The sequence below is a fragment of the Protopterus annectens genome, chromosome 16.part0 (genome assembly GCF_019279795.1).
Source record: "Protopterus annectens isolate FY-2018-M chromosome 16.part0, PAN1.0, whole genome shotgun sequence".
NCBI classification, from domain to species: Eukaryota; Metazoa; Chordata; order Ceratodontiformes; family Protopteridae; genus Protopterus; species Protopterus annectens.
In genome coordinates, this window is record NC_056750.1 from 682,868,232 (window position 1) to 682,892,950 (window position 24,719).

At 37.8% G+C, this 24,719-nt stretch overlaps 1 protein-coding gene across 1 annotated transcript in view; it reads left to right on the forward strand.

Moving 5' to 3' along the window:
* LOC122790648 (collagen alpha-1(I) chain-like) overlaps positions 1 to 24,719 on the forward strand; it is an 882,142-nt gene that overhangs the window by 163,489 nt on the left and 693,934 nt on the right. The window contains exons 8-10 of the mRNA XM_044058172.1: positions 3,709 to 3,762; positions 10,651 to 10,704; positions 12,271 to 12,378. Of these exons, the coding sequence (XP_043914107.1) occupies positions 3,709 to 3,762; positions 10,651 to 10,704; positions 12,271 to 12,378 (216 nt within the window). The remainder of the gene's footprint in view (positions 1 to 3,708; positions 3,763 to 10,650; positions 10,705 to 12,270; positions 12,379 to 24,719) is intronic.

The window sequence follows — 24,719 nt, forward strand, 5'->3', positions numbered from 1 at the left end:
TCCAGATGACATACCCGTGGAAGCATGGAGGTGTTTAGGTGAAATGGCAGTGAAGTTTTTAACCAGATTGTTTAATGAAATCTTGGAAAGTGAGAGGATGCCTGGGGAAGGGAGAAAAAGTGTTTTGGTACCCATTTTTAAGAATAAGGGTGATGTGCAGAGCTGTAGTAACTACAGAGGGATTGAATTAATCAGTCACAGCATGAAGTTATGGGAAAGAGTAGTGGAAGCTAGGTTAAGAAGGGACGTGATGATTAGTGATCAGTAGTATGGTTTCATGCCAGGAAAGAGCACTACAGATGCGATGTTTGCTCTGAGAGTGTTGATGGAGAAGTACAGAAAAGGTCAGAAGGAGGTGCATTGTGTTTTTGTAGACTTAGAGAAAGCATATGACAGGGTGCCTAGAGAGGAGTTGTGGTATTGTATGAGGAAGTTGGGAGTGTCAGAGAAGTATGTAAGAGTGGTGCAGGATATGTACGAGGGTAGTGTGACAGCGGTGAGGTCTGCGGAGGGAGTGACGGATGTGTTTAAGGTGGAGGTGGGATTGCATCAAGGATCAGCTCTGAGCCCTTTCTTATTTGCAGTGGTGATGGACAGATTGACAGACAAGATCAGACAGGAGACCCCGTGGACTATGATGTTTGCAGATGACATTGTGATCTGTAGTGAGAGTAGGGAAGAAGTGGAGGAGACCTGGAGAGATGGAAATATGCTCTAGAGAGAAGAGGAATGAAGGTCAGCAGGACTAAGAATATATGCGTGTGTGAATGAGATGGAGGATAGACGAATGGTGAGGATGCAAAGAGTAGAGGTGGCGAAGGTGGATGAGTTTAAATACTTGGGATCAATAGTTCAGAGTAATGGTGAGTGTGGAAGAGAGGTCAAGAAGAGAGTACAGGCAGGATGGAGTGGGTGGAGAAGAGTGTCAGGAGTGATTTGTGACAGACGAGTACCAGTAAGAGTGAAAGGGAAGGTCTACAAGAGAGTACTGAGACCACCTATGTTATATGGGTTGGAGACATTAGCATTGACAAAAAGGCAGGAGTTTGAGCTGGATGTGGCAGAGTTAAAGATGTTAAGATTTGCACTGGGTGTGACGAGGGTGGACAGGATTAGGAATAAATATATTAAAGGGTCAGCCAAGGTTGGAAGGTTTGGAGACAAAGCCAGAGAGGCTAGATTACGTTGGTTTGGACATGTGCTGAGGAGAGATGCTGAGTATATTGGAAAAAAGATGCTAAGGATGAAGCTACCAGGTAACAGGAAAAGAGGAAGGCCTACAATAAGGTTTATGGATGTGGTGACAGAGGACATGCAGGTGGTTGGTGTGGCAGAACAAGATGCAGAGGACAGGAAGAAATGGAAACAGATGATCCGCTGTGGTGACCCATAACAGGAACAGCCAAAAAAAGATGATGAGATTCTGTGGCTGTAAATATTTAATTGAATCTTCTGCTTCCTGTTGTGTCTCCTCCTGAGCCTTGTACACTGGTTCATTCTCAGATCCTTTTCTGTTTTGATTGAAATGCCTCACCAGAGATGACATATGACTGTCAGTTGTTTTAATACAAAGGTCATAAATCACTCCCATTTATGCTATGAATCCTTTTAAGAGCATAATGGTTTTCTCATAGTATTAATCAAAATTGTTTCTACCCAGTCTCTTCTAATTTTTTCAGAAGCAAGTCAAATAGGATTTCAGTCTGAGTGACATAAACATTTTCTCCTGCTGGAGATGCATTTTATTACCCGAGTATTAGTTCTGTAGCTGAATAAGAAGTTAGACAAGGATTTTCACTGTCTCTTCTTTCATTTTCTTCATCCTTCTGCCTGGCCATTGAACAAAGTGTGAAATAGGACAGTATTCTGTTTCTTTATGTAAAGTCTGCATTAATAAACAGCAGTAAAGCAAGATTCACAGGCTAACCCTAGGACTTCTGGAATGTCATGTATGCTAAAACTTTATCTCTTTCTCAGTGGTTGTGTACTGAGTAACAGAAGTTATAGCATACACTTTGATCCATTTTTAATGAGTATCTTTCTGAACCATATATGTTTGTGCAAGCAATAGAACAGCATCATCCTCATGCAGCCTAGTATAGACTATAGCTATGTACCTATTTCCATGAGTGTAAAAGTACATATTTCTGTGATTTACTGTTTACATGACATTGCATACAGCATTACTTTGCTTTTGTACCCTGAAGTTGCCACACTACAATATATGAGATCTAACAAAGCCTTTTATTGAGAACAGTACAAGAGGAGTATGGTGCAGAATTGCTAATATTCCAAATAATCATTTGAAATAGATTGTGAGTCTAGACCTCCACAGTATAGAACCACAATACACATAATGCTAGTCTTCTGGAACAGTGCAGCATAAACCTTTGGTCATCTATTTTATGCATTCCCTTCAACAAATATTTATGCACTTGTGACAGTTACGTTAGTTTGCACAAAGTGTATGTTTGTCGAAAGCACTGCTGTATTATTTGTAACATCTAAAATCTATATTTGACCAGACATGTCTACCAATTTAGTATATCAGCAATATGGCAATGCAATAACTTAATTCAGCATCTGTTTGTGTGGCGCTGCATTTCTTTTTAACATACACATTTCCTCTTTCAAAACATTGTCACTTTTAGTCAGCATGTTTTCTAGAGCTTCACTTTCAGAATGTGTACACTGTATTTCTCTTGTGCTTAAATCAGTTTTGTTCTACCAATTTTGTCCCAACAGGCTTGGAACAGTATCACTAACTATTAAAGATGATGAGTCATTGTGCCTTATAAGCAATTTTCGTATCAGGAACTCCCACTGTTTTTATATGTTCTTTATATATATTTTAAGCATACGATCAGTTGGTTAGAAAAAACATGTTATTTCTCTAAATTACATTTAATTTTTTATGTTTGCATTGCTCCTAATTTCAGTCCCCAAAATTCATAGGCTTAGTTTTCATTTTTCCAGGAATGTGTTCATTTTTAGATCAAAGATTTGCACACTATATAGAATAATGGATTGGAATTGAATACTCTCTACTTTCCTCCCAATAAGAATCCAAACAGTAAAAACTAACCTTTTCATTTGCTTTCTGGCAAGGTTTCATTTTTACTAGCATTACAATTTTGTAATGCTTGTCATTTCTACCATAAAAGCACAGCAGTTTTCTTCCTTAAATTTGCAGTTTGTTTCTGCATGCTGTTTACAGTGTGAAACTTTGCAGTACTTACCAAGGTGTTTATTACAGGGTTTTGCTTTTCTGCATGCCATATTAGAGTATTGTACTGTACAGGTTAGTTTCTCTTTCACAAATATACTGCTAATGCCATTAGTTTGTATTTCACCAAATATGACTATAAATCCTAAAAAGAAGAGATATTGTAGAATATACACGTGTAAGTACAAAATAATTCCACTTTACTAAGGGATTCCATGGTATGTGATAATCACACATGTAGGTGATGAACAGTCCTGTCCATCTCTCTCACCATGCACCTAGACAGGTGGTTATTATACCACAGCCAATACCCTTTATGCCATAATCCTTGCTCAGTGAGATTTTGGACTTGGTGCATAATATATCCCTAAAGCATTATGGTTAGAAAATGTGATTCTAATAGCAATTTGTAAATAAAGAAAGAAGTTTTGCAACATGTTGCAGTTACTGTTGCCTTTTCATTATTGTTTTTGTTTTATTAGGGTGAAGTAGGAGAGGCTGGCCACCCTGGTATATCTGGACTGGATGGGGAGCAGGTAATTGCCAATTTTCAGCATGCAATTAAGTTCTTATGGTATGCAACATTTGTTTCACATTGTTACAAATTGGTCTAAATAAGGAAATGTTATGTATGTGGTTTGACTAAAGTCATGAAATTCTAGAAATGGATTCACAGAAAATAATTTATTATAAAGAGGTAAACATTTTTTAAGAATTTTTGAATTTGTTTTCCTGCACTTTACTTCCTGATATGTGAGCACACTTTACATACTTATTTCTAGCTTATAACTGGAAATGTTGTTCATAAAGGGATATTCCCCTTGAAACGCTTTACAGCTTGTATAAATCTGATGGAGAATGTAGGATATTGGTAGTAACAGTCACTATCCATGTGTAGCCATTAAATAGACTGATTATGCCATGTATTGGATTTTTTATCTCATAACCAGTACTTAATGTCCTGTGAACACCAGAATGATAGAATGTTTTGAAGGAAAGGGAATTGTTTTATGGGTAATGTGACAGAATGTTTATGGAGGAGTGTCAAACTGTACTTTTTATTTTTAATAAGTTTATTCCTGCAGTCAAAAGAATTGAGGGTTTGATTACTTCCACCTCAAATTGCCCGAGTGACTCTGAGAAAGACATTTAACCACACAGTGCTCCCAGGTCACCACAGAAAAGATACAGTTTGTCCAGTGGATTTATCCATTCTCCATTGACTTACCTGGTTAACAAATAGATGACATACTGAATCCCTGTGGTGTAGAATGGCTTTGTTATAAGTCTGCTGCTGTTGTATCATGTTGAGATTTACATCTATAAGTTTGCTAACTTTGGGTCCGGAATACACTCAAGTTATCCAAGGATGTATTTTTTGGAATGATGAAGCAGTACATGATATATTTTTTTTTCTGAGAGGCAAGACATGACAGATCTACAAGTTTATTAAGTTTAATTTTATAGGTGTACTCTGATGGCCTCCTTTCATGATGTGAGTGCTGGAGTGTCAGACCAAGGTGAGTGATCAATAACAAGTGCAGAAGGCAGTGTATTTTGACCTTCTAGAGTCTACTTCCTTGGACACTTTTGCTTCTTACATACAATTTGTATTGCTCATAAGAAGCACTTTGGGTGGCTGTTTCACCTCTATGAAAGAAAGAAAATACCCCTCCCACGACAGTGTCTTTGTTTGACCATCTTTAGCATATCTCGCTGCCATCTTCCTCTCACAGTTTGCAGAAATACCCATGTCATTTCAGTGACTTGCCTGCAAAGCAAAGATTCCAAAATACGTACAGCATTAGTAGACTAAAGCTTTTTGTTTCTTTGCCACCACTCTGAATGCAGATCACTAGGCATATTATCCACATTAGTAGATATTGAGGTGAACCCATGATGAGCACTATAACCCTTATTGAGTCTCTTTCTGTGTAATGTAGAAGAGCTGGTGAAAGCTGCATCACTCAGAATGTTGGCCACAGATCTTAAAAGTAAAGAACTCAAGTAGTTTGGTCACTATTCCAGTTCAGCTAGCACCATCCAAAATGCATGTTGACTAAACACTGAGTTCAATATTTGATTTACAACAAGTACACAATGTATGTGCACATAACAACCAATGGGTGCTGCCGAAGAGTCACCACAGGCAGAACAAGAGGACATGCTTTCTGCTGCTCAGCTATGAATAGTCTCCAAGGATTTTTTTTCTTTTATTTAACAGCAATAAGAGCTGTTATTAGGACAGCTAACAGATTCAAGCTAGTAGTGCATGAGGAACTTCAGTCAAGGAAGGAAAAAGCTTGTGTTTTTATTTTTAATGGGGAACTTTGACTCAAAACAAGTGGAGTGTGCATTGCCTATCTGCTGGATTTTTTTCTAAGATGATGCTATTATTGTGCTACAGAAAAGACAAGTACATTTTCTGAACATTGGCATTGAACTCTGTCTTTCACTGAGCTTGTTGAACTATCCTGTTTTTTTCACTTTTTGGATAAACCTACATAGTTTGATTCTACAAAAAGTTTAGTATTAGAACTGAGATATTCATTCATCTAGGTGGACGCAGTCAGCGACTGCTGTTTTACAATGCCAGTAATTTTGTCATGCTTTACAAGTAACATTAATAGCTTAGAACACCTGATCTTCCCCTGAATACAGTGCAGAGTCATTACTTTACTCTTCTAAAACCAAAGTCTTATTAGCCTGTAAGTTAGGAAATTAGTTGCCAACTTGAAAAAAAGACTAAAGATATTTCCCCATACGTTTTCTGTCATATGAGTAAATCTGACTCTGCCTGATTGTTTTTTGCAAAATCGTTAGCGAACTCCTGCGTGGTGGTTTCAACCCACTCCTTTCACCCTCACTGTGCTCGGGCTCACTCCGCTCCCCTGCCCTGCCCCCAATTCCCACCCATTTCCACTACACATACATTTATTTTAGCCATAGCCACACCTACCACCTTGCAACCAATCCCACTTAGTCTTTTCACCCCCCCCATATATTAATAACTCCTGCTACCTATACCTGAATCCCCTAACTAACAGTACTACGTAGCACACTACTATGCTCCTCATTATGCTAGGTCCTAAACGCATACTACTTTTCCTCACTTTAAACTCTCTTCTACTCCTCCTATGAGAACACTCTCAAGCACTCATTGCAACCACCACACCACACCTCATCTGTACCAATAGTACAGCACAGTCACCAATAGCCTATTACCCCAGCTTTCTTTTACACAACTAATATTGACCATCACACAATCAAACTCCTTCCACAACTAAGTCCACCACCTCTCTTGCATTCTCTAAGGTCCTTAAGAAAATCACCAACTCCTTCAGCACATACACAAACAATTAATAGGAGACATCCACCCCAATCCAAGCTCCAAGAATTCACATATAATACAACCCAACCCTCCCTAAAACAACCTTACTCAAATTCACCATAGGAAAAACTCATCTCTCCTCCTCATCATTAATGCTCGTAGTATAGCCAACAAAATCCACAATCTACATGCTCTACTGTCCTGCTACTCCCCAGATATAGTTATTCTGACAGAAACATGGCTAAAGCCGCAGATCAGCAACAATTAAATCAGCCCCCCAGGTTACACTATCCTAAGACAAGATAGAACATATAAAAAAGGAGGTGGCATAGCCATCCTATACAAAGACCATCTAGCAGTTGATCTCCTGCATACCTCCCCTCCAGACCTCACAAATGCTGAGCTAATTATAGCCAAACTTGCCAGCAACCACAACAAACACCTTAATATAGTAGGGGGATACATCCCACCAGGTAGCAACATCCCCACTCTGGAAAAATCTGTTACAGTGGTGTACTATATCCTTCCCTCAGGAAACTATCTTACTGGAAGACTTTAACATAGCTTGGCTTCTATATTCCTCCCCAAATCCTACTATACATATCAACCTGTGCCGCTATACCCAAATCATCTTAGGCCCAACCAGGACCGATAAAGCCACTAAACGTGAATCCATACTGGATTGGATACTAATAAATTCTCCCCATCTAGTAACCCACTCAGGTAGCCTCCCTGATAACCTAAGCGACCACTGCCCAACATTTCTCTTAAGAAATCAAAATCAAAAACCTCATCCAACTACTTTCTGCACAATCAGGAACAAAAAACAATTTAACATGGACAAATTTATCTCTGATCTTAAACACTGTCACTGGGAAGATCTCAAACAACTGACATTAGATGAGGCAGTAGTTTCCTTCAATAGCACCTTCCTTGAAATTCTCAATACCCATACATCAACTAGAAAGATTAGAGTAAAATCCAACTACGCACCCTGGTTAACTAAAGAAACTAGAGCAATACTCAAAGACAGAGACAAGGCCTGGTTACAGTTCCATAAGAATAAAACCAGCACAAACAAACAACTTTTCCTGGAAATTAGAAACAAAGCAAAAAAAAAAAAACTAATCAAAACCGACAGAACTAACTACTACTAAAACATTCAAATCAAATATCAAAATAACCCACAAAAATTCTGGGCAGCAGTAATCAGTCTGTTAAAACCAGGTAAAAATACCACACCTATGCCTAATTCAACTGACTGCTGTGATAGCATTTCCACCCATTTCAACAACTACTTTACAGAATCCATTCAATCTCTAGCTAATAATCTAAACAACACTACCCCCCAGAAGTAAACCACAATAGCCTTCACAAAATTGCAATAACCTCTTCAGAACAAAACCAGTCCCCACCCATCACATCAAAAAATTACTAAGTGAACTAAAACCAACCACCTTAGCTGACAATAACCTCTCTAAAACTAGCATCAGAGGCAATCTGCTACCCAATAACCATACTTTTAAATAGATCCATCACTGATTCATATGTCCCCACTATCTAAAAAATCACACATCATACCCCTGCACAAAGGAGGCAGCTCCTGTGAACTAACTTTCGCCCCATTGCCATCCACTCCCCCCTCTCTAAAATCCTTGAAAGAGTCATTCACTCAAAATTCATGGATTATCTATTAACACATGACCTCCTATCACACACTCAACATCGCTTCCACCCTGCCAGTAGCACAACAGCAGCCCTTCTATCCTTCACAAATACTATTAATCTGCTCAGAAACAACTCCCATATTGTCTCAGCAATATTTCTGGACCTGTCAAAAGCTTTTGACATGGTCAGTCACCCCAAACTTATAAAGGTCCTCTCCTCCCATAATCTCAACAATACAACTATAGCATGATTCCTGAGCTACTTAACAAACTGACCTTTGGCAAGAATCCCTCTCACCCCTCCTACAAGTCACCTCAGGGGTACACCAAGGCTCCATCCTTGGACCCCTTCTTTTCTCTCTATTTACTAATCACCTCCACATTGTAGCCCCCCAAGCCAAAATAATTCAATATGCTGATGACTCCACTCTGATCTGCTCTGCTTCTTCTCTTAATGACCTGCAGTCTATCACCCAAGACACCTTCCTGTCTGTTATAACATGGCTAACTAACTCCCAACTTTATTAAATCCCAATAAAACTAAACTTATGCTTTTCTGTCCCACCAAAAACCCTCCCCTCTCCTCACACTTTTACATCCTAAGAACAAAACCAAAATTACTCCTACCCCCCCCCATACCAAACTTCTAGGTGTTATTGTCAACAATAACCTGAAATTTAATCTCCACATAGACCAATCCATAAAAAGTACACAAAAAAAACTTGGTCTCCTTTACAGAAACAAACAATACCTAACTAAAAATACAAAAAGTACAACTGCTAGAACACACCTGCTATTGACACTTCTATACACATCCCCTATTCTAACAAACCTCCGTAAAACCGACCTCAACAAGCTTGAAACCTGCTATAACAAGATCTCCAAATTTGCCACAAATAAATCCACCACTGTCAATCTCTCATGCAACCGAACTGGCTAGAACTCCCCCTCTTACTTCAATTTAATCAACTAACCCTACCCCACAAAATCCTCCACCATCCAAAAAAAGACACGGCCCTTAAAAATTGAATCCAATCATACTTAGCATCTAGACCCCTTTGTTCAAATAACAAGCTACTCCTCCAAGTCACCAAAGTAAAAAACTCAGCAGGTGAAGCCCTATTCTCCTACTATATTTGCAAACTATGGAACACTCTACCCAGCCCACTTATGAATAACTCCTCACCTAAACCGCTTAAAAAACTCCTAAAAATCCACCTTACAAACTCTTGGCTATGTACCTGCCACAGCCCAGGCTAGACTCCTTACCATCACCTTAGTACATTTCCTCAAACATAAATCTTAACTTCCCTTCTATCTATTACCTATGTTTGATCTTATCTATATTTCCTTTCTTAATACCTCATCATAATGAACTTGAGTACAGCCCCTCAGAATGTAACTCACTCATATGTTTTATCACTGTTGTAAATAGTCTTACAAAAATTTTTCCTGTTCAATCTCCTGTATAACTGTTAATTTTGTAATGTACTAGAAGTGTAATTACTTTGTCTTTTCTAAATCTGTTGTAACAAAACACTGTACTGTCTGTTGCTGTCCTTATGATTTTTGTGGTGCTTTTCTCCCCGGGCCTCCACTGAAAAAGGACACATGTCCAGGTAGACTTTCCCAGTTAACAAATGTAAAATAAAAATAAATAAATAATAAAGCAATCTGGTAGCAGCATATGAGTATGAAAGTGGATATAGTTTTATAAAAGTTAGTCCCAAAACAGGTATCCCTTCCTTCATGTGACTTTATGGATACTTATGGCATTGGATGTTTGTCCTTCCACTTAGTGGAAAAAAGGTTCTCAGTGGAGCTCTCACTCATCAGGCTCCACAGCTATCCCTTCCTAAATTTCTGCAACTCTCACAAATGCACAGTATGGGTGTCACTCCATTTTGGAACCAAGTTTGTGGTAGATTATTTTCTTGATTATTAGAGGCATCCAGCTTTACTGTAGAGGTCTATCCTTAAAATGAAAAAAAAAAAACACTCTCCACACAGTGATACTTAATGGATGCTAACTCATACAAATTAGACATTGCAGATACTGTAGACTTGATCTCCAAAAGCAAAACCCAGGAATCACAGATGAGGGAGCGCACATAAACGTATCAATTATTACTACATTGCATGAAAGGTTGGCACCTGTCATTTTCTGCTCTGCTTTTGAAATAAACAACATGATATGCTAGTGGAACTGTGTACTCAGTATGCTAATATGGGTTCAAGCATTATTTATTTATTGCTAACTAGGTAGGTGGATTGATCCACAGACCCTTTTATGTCTCTAAGTAAGTTTACAGTTTATCATCTGATATAATCTTCAGTATGACTAATTTGCTTTGTTTTACTTTACAAAATGTAAAAATCTGAGTACACATGCTCAGAATAAGCATTAATAATGTTTGTATTCTTAGGGGTTTCCTGGACCAACAGGTGTTGAAGGCCAGCCAGGATTTAAAGGAGAACAGGTCAGTAAGTGAATGCTAACATTTTTTTTATTAGTAAAACCCTACATTGTTCAGTTTTGTACTGTCCTTTTGAGTCATGCATAGATTTGCCTGCTTAATAGCAGAGATTCTTTCTCCTACCAATTGAACAATTTCCAATTTACATGAAACCACACATGAATTTGTCCATACACTCGGCTGCTACATGTAAGTTTGTCTTTTTTAGAACAGTGTTACTTGCCTGTTCTGCATTACATGAATGATTATCCATTCATGCATTGCCATAGCTCCAGGACTTGTTCTGCAGTGGCAGTCATATTTTGTTCCACGTGTATCTTAGCAGAATCAGCTCTTATTTCAGAGGGGTCTTTTCTTTCATGCAAGATGTTTGTGCTATTGGAGCTTAACCCATTTTCTGTGCATTTAGCAGTGGCGGCATCTCTCCAAAAATGAGGCTTCCAGGCTTATTGCATTCTTTGGTAGGGTTTTTATGTAGCACTTTTTGACCTAATGAATTATTCTCCTTTCCTTTAAGTGATTTGGTATACTTCAACTTAAATATTTTGATGTTGATAAAGAGCCTTTTAACATTCTATTGTTTGCTGAATGAGGATGCCTTAAAGAAGGCAATTTGGTTTTGAAGGGCAGCTATCCTGACATTTAGTCTTTGAGAACGTCTGTCAGCTACTGTGCTTTCTAACAGTTGCACCCCTTTCTTTTTTCTCATTTTTGGTAAAAGATGCCTTTAGATGTTTTTGTTCATTTCTTTGTCCCAACTATCTGTTGAGCATTATTACCCTTCTGCCCAATTGCCCCATTCATTCCACATCAGTTGGGAAAGAATTGACCAGGAGGAGCCATCATTCAGACAGCCAGTGAGATTTCTGTATGCTGCCCTTTCTTCCAGCATTCACCCAGTGAAGTGAGAATGTGCAGTGGACTGCAGCAAAGGATCCCTCACTTTTCCAAGGGATGTTTCCTCTCAGGCAGCCCTGTCTTTCCCCCTGAAACAGGAGTGATGGTTTCCACAGTTTCTACCACAGAAGTTGCATCAGCCAGTGTTGCCCTCAAGTGTGCTCATCTCTAGCCATCTCTCCCTTGATATAAAGTTCTTTAAAGCAATTTTAAGTATGCAAGTGCCTACTGGTGGTTACATTTTCAGCACATCACCGTTAATTGTTGATGGAGAGGTACCTTACAATCTAATATTACACTAAGAATCATGCATTTCAGTATTGTGTAATTGTAGCTGTGTAGTCCTCTTTGTCTTGCTTCACAGTTTTCAAATTTTGTTATATATGTCAGGAACAAACCATATGAATTTTGCTGTCAGCACTGATGTTGTCTATGGCTCTGAGGACAAAAGGAGGTATTCCATGAGCTATACAAATTGGAGAATGGTAAAGTGCAAGTAGTAGTCTGGTAAAGTGCAAGTAGTAGTCTGGTAAAGTGCAAGTAGTAATCTGGCTGGAGTTTATTATTTATGCCTATTGCTGAATGTTCTCTGTTTCTTATTTTTGTTCAGTGTACTTTATTTACACTTGAAATGACAACTGCTTTTCTCTTTGTCTCTACTTCATGTTATAGGGTGATCCTGGCTCCCAAGGATTAAAAGGGGCAGATGGACCTCCAGGAGAACCAGGAGATGAAGGGCCAAAAGGTCTTCCTGGAGTAGTTGGAGAATCAGGAAAAGAGGTATAACAACAAATAGGAATTCATAAATTCTTAATTTTTTGGAGCCATTCTTGTTTGAATGGATGTCAGATTAATATATTTTGCCAAATATATTTTACTACCAAGAGAATAAAAGCTCACTACCAGTGTATCCCAATTAGAGGTCTGTAGGATTTTTACATTCTAACTAAAACATTCTTGAAAAATAATAGTTATTTTGCACACTTTCTCTACATGTCCTTGATGACCAGTAGATCAGGCTTTAATTGCCTGATCATAACTGGTAACATTTAAAATACATTGCTACAGTTTATATATGCATTGTTACATATGTTGAATTAAGCATGATGTAACATTTCCCACATATCATTCATTATATATTTGTGCCATTTTTTTAATAAAAAGTCTTGTAATGGCAGAAATAAATGCACTATATCCCCCAAGTAATGTTATCTTAAGAGTAGAGAGAGGATTCATGCATAGAGTTTAATGCATGCATCCTTGATCATGTACTGTAGTGTATTCATTAAAGTCTGTAGCTGCAACCTCACACTATACCTTCACAGACATTTCTTTATCACATATGATGGATATAGTAATAAGCAGGGAAATTCATATCACAAAAGAAGAGGAAGTAAATGCATTATGGCAGCATGTGCACTGCCTGCCATGGTGTAAAAGGTAAGTAGATGAACTGCATCAGTAAATTTTCATTTTGACCATCGGTCATAACATTGATATAACATCAACTTGTGTATTGGCAAAAATATTCCTTCCTTCCTTTTGGTCAATGTCACAATTAAAAGATAAAAATTGATTAAAACGATTCTCTTTTAAATGCTCAACTGAACAAGCAGTAGATGGTTGTAAAGGTTTGCGTTGTGACAAATTTCCTTTACTGTCTTTGATATTATGTTCAGTAACCGCTGAATATGTCTTGGCTGGCAATGCTCGTTTAGGTTTAGTGCCTGTCCTTTTAGCCTCTAAGTCAATATCATATAATGAAAAGTCAAAAGTAAAATCTGTGATATTGACTTGGCTAATAGACAAGGGAGCAGTAATATCCAGCGTATTATATTTACTTTTATTAGTTACTTTTTGCCCATTAGGTATATCTAAACTGTCATTAAAAGGCTCACCTTCACTGTTGTGTGCATAGCTGTTAGGTTTATTAAGCAATATTGTCTCACTCGGAGCCCCTTGTTGCTCTTTCAAATCCCCTTCTATATCTTTCTTCCAAGATGCACACGACGGTTGACTGCCTACATTATCGCTTTCTGGCATGGAATGTGCCGATAGTGTCTTGCTCAGTTTAGAAGCATTATCGCCAGGCAGAAGTTTATTGACAAGGAGAGCTAACAGTTTAAGTTCGCCTTTTAGTTCAACAATTTCCTGTTTTAGATGGTTTAAATTTATGTGCATATTCGTATCAGTGTTGGTTGACTCTACCATACCCTGAGAGTCCATATTCAAAGCAGTTGCACCGGTGTCTTCCGTGGTTAAGGTCGACATCAGAATAAAATCCAAACAGGTACTAAGAAATCTTCGGTTACACCAATAAGTGCCCATAACTGCCAAAAGATGAAAAATCCACAACTTATTGACAAACGACAATGACGTTGTCAAAAACATCTACAACAGGGTGATTGGGTGGCATAAACATACTCTTAGTATTTATTTGATTATTAACTCCCTTACTCACATAATTATAATCCTTTTTTGGTACATTATCAAAAAATATGTCCAAATTAATCTTCCTGATGTATTTCTTAAAATCAATTAATACTTTCAGTTAAGTTAAATTTAGGATTAGGTATAAATTTCATACCTTTCTCAAATAAATTAAAATGAACAGTTTCAATAGATGTATTAGAATAATTATAAATATTAAAATTATTATAAGAATAAATATTCCCTTTGATTATTATTTGATTGTCACTATTTTCCACTAATTTATCAATATTTATATTATTACTACATTGTTTATTATCTTTATTATTATTATTGTCATCTGTAATATTAAAAAACTTTGATTTATCAGTTACACTTCTAGGAAAAGAGACTACTTCTATTTTTGTTAATACTGGTTGTAATTCTTTTTCCTGTAAAAATTCTCTTTCTGATTGGTTCTCTGATATGGTTGACCTATATCTCTTGGATGTCTCTGAAAATCCTGTCCCTCGTATTGTCTTCTTAATCCATATTGATCCTGAATATTATTATTATTATTTCTATTATTATTGTATTTATATTTGTTATAAGCATTGTAGCCTTGTGCATCATCCTTTCGGGGACTGGGCCAATTATAGGCTGTACCTTTATTATAGTGTTCCCTGTCCCTTAACAATTTATTTTGTTTGCGTTGGCTTATTTTAACAACCCATTTCTCTGCTTCCACAAATTGCCTATTATATAATTTTTCCCATTCCATAAATAATAAATCATTGACAATACATACATTAAGTTTTTCAGCTTCTTGTATCAGCTTACTCAGTCTTTCATCATTATACTTAACTAATAATCTCATATAATTAAATCCACACTCATCAAAAAACATATTAAATTCATGTTTACCAGTATTAGTAAGATCTAAACCCATGGGTAACTTAAAAAATCTAAGCCCCATGGGAACTATCTTATTATCTATACATTTTGATAAATACATTGTCTAATTTCAGTCCATTGATAGTCTAGTTTCTTTCCCAAAGCATAGATCATAGTTTTTAAACACCCAGTCTCTTCTATAACATCAACTTGTGTATTGGCAACAATATTCCTTCCTTCCTTTTGGTCAGTGTCACAATTAAAAGATAAAAATTGATTAAAACGATTCTCTTTTAAATGCTCAGCTGAACAAGCAGTAGATGGTTGTAAAGGTTTGCGTTGTGACAAATTTCCTTTACTGTCTTTGATATTATGTTCAGTAACCGCTGAATATGTCTTGGCTGGCAATGCTCGTTTAGGTTTAGTGCCTGTCCTTTTAGCCTCTAAGTCAATATCATATAATGAAAAGTCAAAAGTAAAATCTGTGATATTGACTTGGCTACTAGACAAGGGAGCAGTAATATCCAGCGTATTATATTTATTTTTATTAGTTACTTTTTGCCCATTAGGTATATCTAAACTGTCATTAAAAGGCTCACCTTCACTGTCGTGTGCATAGCTGTTAGGTTTATTAAGCAATATTGTCTCACTCGGAGCCCCTTGTTGCTCTTTCAAATCCCCTTCTATATCTTTCTTCCGAGATGCACAGGATGGTTGACTGCCTACATTATCGCTTTCTGGCATGGAATGCGCCGATAGTGTCTGGCTCAGTTTAGAAGCATCATCGCCAGGCAGAAGTTTATTGACAAGGACAGCTAACAGTTTAAGTTTGCCTTTTAGTTCAACAATTTCCTGTTTTAGATGGTTTAAATTTATGTGCGTATTCGTATCAGTGTTGGTTGACTCTACCATACCCTGAGAGTCCATATTCAAAGCAGTAGCACCGGTGTCTTCCGTGTTTAAGGTCGACATCAGAATAAAATCCAAACAAGTACTAAGAAATCTTCGGTTACACCAATAAGTGCCCACAACTGCCAAAAGATGATAAATCCACAATTTATTGACAAACGACAATGACAGAATGATACTAAACGCACTGTTAGACATTAAAACTACTTAAAACACAATGAATGCAGTACAATGTTAAGCGCTTTCAGCCAAATCAGCTAGCCTTCATCAGAACTAGAGCGTATTACTGTTACGCTGTTTAAATAACTTCATTGGCGCCAAAATCCATATCACATTCCTTAAAGTTATATTAACCATATGTTACGTATATAAACTTAAAATTCATTAATAAACATTAATATATCATCAAACTGAAGCGACGTATTTAAAAAGGAAACTTAATAGAAAATGTATATATACTTTTTAAAAACTCAATTGTTGTTTCATTATGACTTATCCTTTTTGGACATTATTTATTGTATTTAAATTTAGAGAACAGAAGTTCTTATTCTTTCGGCTGCTCCTGTTAGGAGTCGCCACAGTGGATCATATGTTTCCATTTCTTCCTGTCTTCTGCATCTTGCTCTGTCATACCAACCACCTGCATGTCCTCTCTCACTACATCCATGAACCTTATCTTAGGCCTTCCTTTTCCTGTTACCTGGCAGCTTCATCCTTACCATCTTTTTCCCAATACACTCTGCATCCCTCCTCAGCACATGTCTAAACCAACGCAATCTTGCCTCTCTGGCTTTGTCTCCAAACCTTGGCTGACCCTCTAATATACTTATTCCTAATCCTAGCCACCCTCGTCACACCCAGTGCAAATCTTAACATCTTTAACTCTGCCACATCCATCTCAAACTCCTGCCTTTTTGTCAATGCCAATGTCTCCAACCCATATAACATAGCTGGTCTCACTACCCTCTTGTAGACCTTCCCTTTCACTCTTACTGGTACTAGTCTGTCACAAATCACTCCTGACACTCTTCTCCACCCACTCCATCCTGTCTGTACTCTCTTCTTCACCTCTCTTCCACACTCACCATTACTCTGAACTGCTGATCCCAAGTATTTAAACTCATCCACCTTCGCCACCTACATCCTCTCCATTCCTCTATCCTCCACCTCATTCACACACACGTATTCTGTCTTAGTCCTGCTGACCTTCATTGCTCTTCTCTCTAGAGCATATCTCCACCTCTCCAGGGTCTCCTCCACCTGTTCCCTACTCTCACTACAGATCACAATGTCATCTGCAAACATCATAGCCCAAGTGGACTCCTGTCTGATCTCGTCTGTCAACCTGTCCATCACCATTGCAAATAAGAAAGGGCTCAGAGCTGATCCTTGATGTAATTCCACCTCCACTTTAAATGCATCTGTCACTCCCACCGCAGACCTCACCGCTGTCACTCTACCCTCGTACATATCCTGTACCACTCTTACATACTTCTATGACATTGCTGACTTCCTCATACAGTACCACAACTCCTCTCTAGGCACCCTTTCATATGCTTTCTCTAAGTCCACAAAGACACAATGCAACTTCTTCTGACCTTTTCTGTACTTCTCTATCAACACTCACAGAGCAAACATTGCATCTGTAGTGCTCTTTCCTGGCATGAAACCATACTGCTGATCACTAATCATCACCTCCCTTCTTAACCTAGCTTCCTCTACCCTTTCCCATAACTTCATGCTGTGACTGATCAGTTTAATCCCTCTGTAGTTACTGCAGCTCTGCACATCACCCTTATTCTTAAAAATCGGTACCAAAACACTTTTTCTCCATTCCTCAGGCATCCTATCACTTTCCAAGATTTCATGAAACAATCTAGTTAAAAACTCCACTGCCGTTTCACCTAAACACCTCCATGCTCCCACAGGCATGTCATCTGGACCAACAGCCTTTCCATTCTTCATCCTCTTCATAGCTATCCTTAGTTCCTTGCTAATCCACTGCACTTCATGATTCACTATCCTCACATCATCCAACCTTCATTCCCTCTCATTCTCTTCATTCATCAGCCCCTCAAAGTACTCTTTCCATCTGTTCAACACACTCTCCTCGCTTGTGAGTACATTTCCCTCATTATTCTTTACCACTCTTACCTGCTGCACATCTTTCCTAGCTCAGTCCCTCTGTCTAGCCAATCAGTACAGGTCCTTTTCTCCCTCCTTAGTGTCCAACTTTTCATACAACTCTTCATACGCCTTAGCCACCTTTCTCTTTGCCATGCCCCTCATTTCCTTATACTCCTGTCTACTTTCTTCATCTCTCTGACAATCCCACTTCTTCGCTAACCTCTTTCACGGTATACTCTCCTGTACTTTCTCATTCCACCACCAGGTCTCCTTGTCCTCCTTCCTCTTTCCAGATTTCACACCAAGCACCTTTCTAGCCATCTCCCTTACTAGCTCTGCTGTAGTTACCCAGTTATTCGATAACTCTTCACTGCCACCCAGTGCCTGTCTTAACTCTTCCCTGAACTCCACCTCACAATTACCCTTTTTCAATTTCTACCATTTGATCCTTGGTGCTGCCGTCACACACTCCTCCTCCTCTTCTTGATCACCACTGTCATCCTACAAACCACAATCCTATGCTGCCTAACTACAACTTCCCCTGCCACCACTTTACAGTCTCCAATCTCCTTCAGACTGGCCCTTCTACGTAAGATATAATCCACCTGTGTGCATCTCCCTCCACTCTTGTATGTCACACTATGCTCCTCCCTCTTGTTAAAATACGTATTCACAGCCATATCCATCCTTTTCACAAAATCCACTACCATCTGACCTTCTGCATTCCTTTGCTTAACACCATACCTACCCATCACTTCCTCATCCCCTCTGTTCCCTTCACCAACATGCCCATTGAAATCTGCTCCAGTCACCACTCTCACCCTTGGGTACAGTTATCACCACTTCATCCAACTCACTCCAAAATTTTTCTTTCTCATCCATCGCACATCCAACTTGTGGAGCATATGCACTAACAACATTCATCATTACATCATCAATTTCCAGCTTCATAAACATCACTCTATCCAACACTCTTTCACCTCCAAAACACTATTAGCATACTGTTCCTTAGGATAACCCCTACTCCATTTCTTTTCCTATCCACACCATGATAAAACAATTTGAACTCACTTCTGATACACCTAGCCTTGCTCCCCTTCCATCTGGTCTCTTGCACACACAATATACCAACCTTCCTTCTGTCCATCATATCAGCTAGCTCTCTCCCTATACCAGTCATACTGCCAACATTCAAAGTTCCAAACCTCACTACCACAGTCCTAGCCTTTACCTGCCTTCGGGCATGCCTTCCCCCTCTTCTCCTCCATCGGCCAATAGTAGCCCAATTTCTGCCAGCACCCTGTTGCCCAGCAGTACTGGTGGTGGTCGTTGTTAACCCGGGCCTCGACCGATCCGGTATGTATATCTGTACTGTTGTCTGCATGTATTATTTGGCAAAATTTTATGCCAGATGCCCTTCCTGATGCAACCCTCCCCCCATTTGTCTGGGCTTGGGACCGGCACAAAGAAATGCACTGGCTTATGCATCCCCAGTGGCTGTTTAAAGAACAGAAGTTGCTTTTCAAAAAAGGGATACTTAGTAGAGCATGATAAATATAGGAATCAATCAGAGGAGATTAGAAAAGAATTGAAAGAGAAAAAGGAAAACCAGTATACAAAAGAACATCAAGAGGGCATCTTTAAAGCTCCCAAGAATGCAATGAAGTTGCAATGAAGAAAGTTGGGGGTTTTTGCTTGGAAGTGTTGGTATAGTTATATATCCCAATCAGACCAGGGAATATTTCCTCATCCAGACAGTAAATGCTTTAGGTGTGATGTGAAAGGCAGAGGTAATTGGGATATGTCTTTTGAGAATGCAACGATTTGGCAGATTTTAAACATTCCTTACAGAATACTTTATCAGAAATGTTGGAGGAGCAAATGGTTACAAATAAAGAAATGATTCTTCTTAGCTGGAATATAGGATTTGAATTTCACAGACATAGTAAAGGCTTGCTAAGTTTAAATTCTTTGGGCTGCAAAAAAAAAAAAAAAACAATTACTACAAAATGGAAATCAAAATCTAAACAAACTGTGACTGTAGCTGTGAATATTGTACAGGAAATCTAAACCAAATGCAAATGAAGTACTGAAAACTGTAAAGTAGATAAAATAATTGGAAATGGAATCTTTAGAAAAGGGAAAGCATGGATTATATAGAAATAAGTGGAATTTATGGGAACAATAGATGCAGAATAGTGTTTAGGAGGAGGAGAAAAAAGAAAAAAAATCCACAATCAAGTACCCTTGGGCTTTTGAAATGCGGGAGCCAATCAGGTCCCATTTCTGCAACCTAAACCTGACGCGCTTTCTTTAGCTCTTAATAAAAAAAAATAAATAAATCTTTTTTTTCTGTTAAACTTTAGCAAACAGTTGCTGCAATTTACAAGTATTAGCTAGAAAAAAAAAAAAGGAAACAGATTTTTTTTTCACTTAGCAATCAGTTTGCTACAATTTCAATCAAAGTAGTAAGCAGTTGTTACAGTTTAGGACACACATGGAGCACTATAGTGCTCTGGTTTTACTTTAAATATATATGTTTGTGTGTGTGTGTATGTGCGTATGTAATTGTGTGTGTGTGTGTATATATATATATATATATATATATATATATATATATATATATGTTTGTGTGTGTATATATATATATATATATATATATATGTATATATATATATGTATGTGTGTGTGTGTGTGTATATATATATATATATATATATATATATATATATATATATATATATATATATATATATATATATAGAATTGAACTGTTGCTCACTCTCTCTCTCTCTGTATATATATATATATATATATATATATATATATATACACACACACACACACACACACGTGTGAGTGTGTGTGTGTATAAAAATAATTTTGAACTGTTGCATACTGCTTGCTGCAGACCTAACAAACAGTTGCTATAGTTTAGACTTCACACAGAGTTCTTCATTGCTCAGATTCAACCACAAGTGCAATACCAGCTTTTAAAAGTCAATATGCAATATAGAGTGATTGGGTGATAGATTGGATGGCTGATCATACCCCCTTTACCCCACCCTGTCTTTGCTAATGTTAAAATGTATACTGTCTTAAAATAGCAAAATAAATGTTAATACTAGTTGCTTTCTTTTCTCTTTTTGTAAATGTACCTGTGTCACTTTTTAATGCCATGTTTAATAAGTATGTTATAAATAAAAAAAGTAGTGAGACAAAGATGCGCAGGCCATGTACAATGTTTGCAATACCCCAAAAATAATAGTATTAATAATACTAAGAAGAGCGACGATGATAATGGGAATCAACATATTTAATTCACAGTAGAACTTCGGCTGTGCTTAATGATTTCAAAACAGTCTGATATCAATATCTCTATACTACAATTCTTCAAGTTGTTGTTGTGTCTTTTGGCTTTTTCCCGGTTAGGGGTCGCCACAGCAGAACTCCGGTCCGCTAACAATTGGTAGTTGATTTTTACGTGCCGAGTTACCAGCCCTGACGCACAACCTTCAACGAAGGTACGCCCATTCACACATGTCTCCATGTAGAAGATGCTCTAGCTGAGAATCGAACCGGACAGCATCTTACTGTGAGGCGACAACGCTACCGCAGCACCACCACCGCGGGATAGTTAAAAAATGCAGCCTTTTAAAGGATGTGAAAAAAAGATGCAAAAGTTGAAGAGAAGAAATTGATAGAGAAACTGCAGTACTTGGATAGTTCAGCATAAAAAATGAATTAATAAATACAGAAAAAATAACTGCCAAAATACCATGAAAAGCATTCACTGACAGGCAAATCAGTGTTATCAAAATAGCAATGTTGCCAGTGAATTTATGAATGATCTTAAAATCAACTGCTTTCAGTAAATTATATGGATCTTGTTACATTCTCTAAAATGTTTAATGTATGTTTTTACACTCAGTGCCTTATTATAGACCTTCAATGAGTTTCCATCCTGTTAGTAATGAATCACTATTGATTGCATGAACGTATTCACCAAAAATGAAGAGTCCCATGTTTAATGGCAGTAGTGAATTATCTCAACTGCCGCTATTACTGCCCACCAATATTCATTTGGGTGCGTGAATAAAAGCGTACTGATTGTTTTATGCAATGGGTTTTATAAATGTGCATTTGCTTTGGACTCATCCATATATTAATAATTATAATAAAAGGAGTTAACATGTTACTGTTGGCTTGCCTTTATTCCTTTGGAGAATTTGGTGCTAGAAGTGAAAAATGGTCTGCTTAACAAATGACTGGAGCATTTCTTATTAATTTTATTGCATTATCTACTTTTCTACTTCACCCAGAAAAACAGGGCTCCTTAACAGGTGATCAAGATGAAATTCTTTGAGTGTTAGAAGCCTAAAGAAAAAAAATCACTGACGAACACAGCCTCAATTTCTGTTTTCCATAGAAAATCATCGCCAGTGTGATTTTTAAGTGTGCACTGGCAATGATTCAGTTCTTGTGGGAGATTTCTCCCTTCTTTAAATTGGTGTGACCGTGAAGTTGGTATATATAAGTTCAGGGAATATGGTGACATTGCCTAACTGCAAAAATATTTAATTTGTTTACCCTTCTGTGTTTTGGGCATTATTTCTTGCCATTTCTGATCTGCAGGATTGTGGAAATCAATGTTTCATAGTAAAACCAAGCAGCAAACATAAAGCCAGAAGTCAGTCCCAGATATGATCCCAGACACACACACACACACACACACACACACACACACACACACACACACACACACACACACACACACTTTTTGGAGAAATTAAAAGAAATTAGTGCACTGGTTTGCTGGTATTATTGATCAAGAGAGTCCTATTTTATAAACTGAAATGTAAAGTACTTCACTCCCATTGAAGAAAATTAGAAACTTCTGAATAAATTATGAAGGAATAGATCTTATGTTAGAAAAACCTGATCATTCATTAAATAAACTGAATCAAGAAATAGTATGCCAGTTAACCATGGAAGAAATTGCACAATTTGAAATGTATATAAAGCCATTATTAATTAATCTGAAAGTTTACATGTATATACAAACTTATTTTAGAGAACTTGCATAATGGGAATACCAAATTAAATAATGAATGCTGGCATGGGTGGAATCTGATTGGCACTTATTGTTTGAGATGTTGCAGTGTGATAGGAAATTAAGGGAACTAACCTGAGAGATGTTAAATAGTATTCTGAGAAAACAGATTATTTTATGAAGTCCAGAAATAAAGCTTTTTTCATCCACAAATTTATTACTGAAAGAAGAATACAGAATATTAACTAACAGCATGAGTTACCAAAAGAATCATCTGTGTGTTACCTTGGATTCACTATACAGTCTTGAAATACTGAAAGGTCGAATTTCAGTATTTTGAGACTGAATAGTCGAAAACCCATATACACGAAAACCCAAAATCACGAATACCACAACCGCGACCATTCACACACACACACAAACCAGGACATAATCACACACACATACACCTATCTAACTAAACAAACACACCTAACCTTAATAAGAAGGGGGAAAACCCCCCATTTATATATTCTAACTCCAAGGTCACACTAAACGAACAAACACACAAAAAACACCAACGCACACACTCACAGACACTAAAATCCCCATCCAATATCCTCAAACACAACACTTACCTGAAACCCCAGATAAATCCACATGTCATGAACGCGACACCACGATAGTGGTGGATTCGACATTTGTGGATTCAACATAGTGTAGTTTTGAATAACTTTCCACTATTCGGTCTGGACGTACTGAATTTCGACATTTCAGTACGTCGAGATTGTCTAGTGTATCCGTTACCTTAGAATCAGCCTTATCCAAGTCATTTCATCTGTAATAATCGTAAAATATATTTTTTTTCTCATGGTATACTCCTTTCAAAGCACAGCTCATGATAATAGCTGAGGATGGGGGAAGTATGTCACATGTGGAATGCATCAAGTGTAAGTAAGGTGTTAAAAGGAAAATGGGAATGTAGTGTTAGGAAATTTAAGGATAAATATCAATATTTATATGGCAAACTAGCGCAAAACAGAATAGACTAGATTGCTTACAATTTATATCAGCTCTTGGGACATGGAACATCACCTCACTGCTGTGGAAGGACCCGGAGCTTGTGAAGGAGGCTAAAAAGTACTAGCTAGATATAAGTGGTCTTGCCTCTGTATACAGCAGTTGCATCTGAACCAGAGTTCACAGTTGATGGCAGTGATGGTGGCCTTTCTAACAGAGCATGGAGACCACCCAGGGTGATCTGTTATGTAGCTGCAGGCTTTGCTAGTGCAGAGTTAAAAGGTGATGGAAACAAAAGGCTGGTATTGATGACATTCTCCTGGAGGTAAGCCCACCTTTTGAGTTAGCTTCCTGAATCCACCATATATCACTTTCATTTTTCCACTACAAAAGGCTCAAGTTAATGGATGTTCTCTACTTTGATGGATAGTGTATGGCCTGGAAAAAGTGCACATCTACAAACAACATCCAGGGGCACAGTTCTTGCACCACCTAGTCACTGGATGATTGACTGGAACACATCTAAGACAGATCGTCTGTCAGAGAGTGATCCTTACATTTGCAATCCATTGGTTTGGAATTAAACTGGGAATTAAAGATGGTTCTTCCCATGTCCACCCTAAGTTATGCAGAACACAGTGGCCCAGTATGCAATGATCTATAAGGCTCTTTAATACCATGACCCATACATGCTACAGTTACATGATGTCTATTAGGACTTGTCATTGTG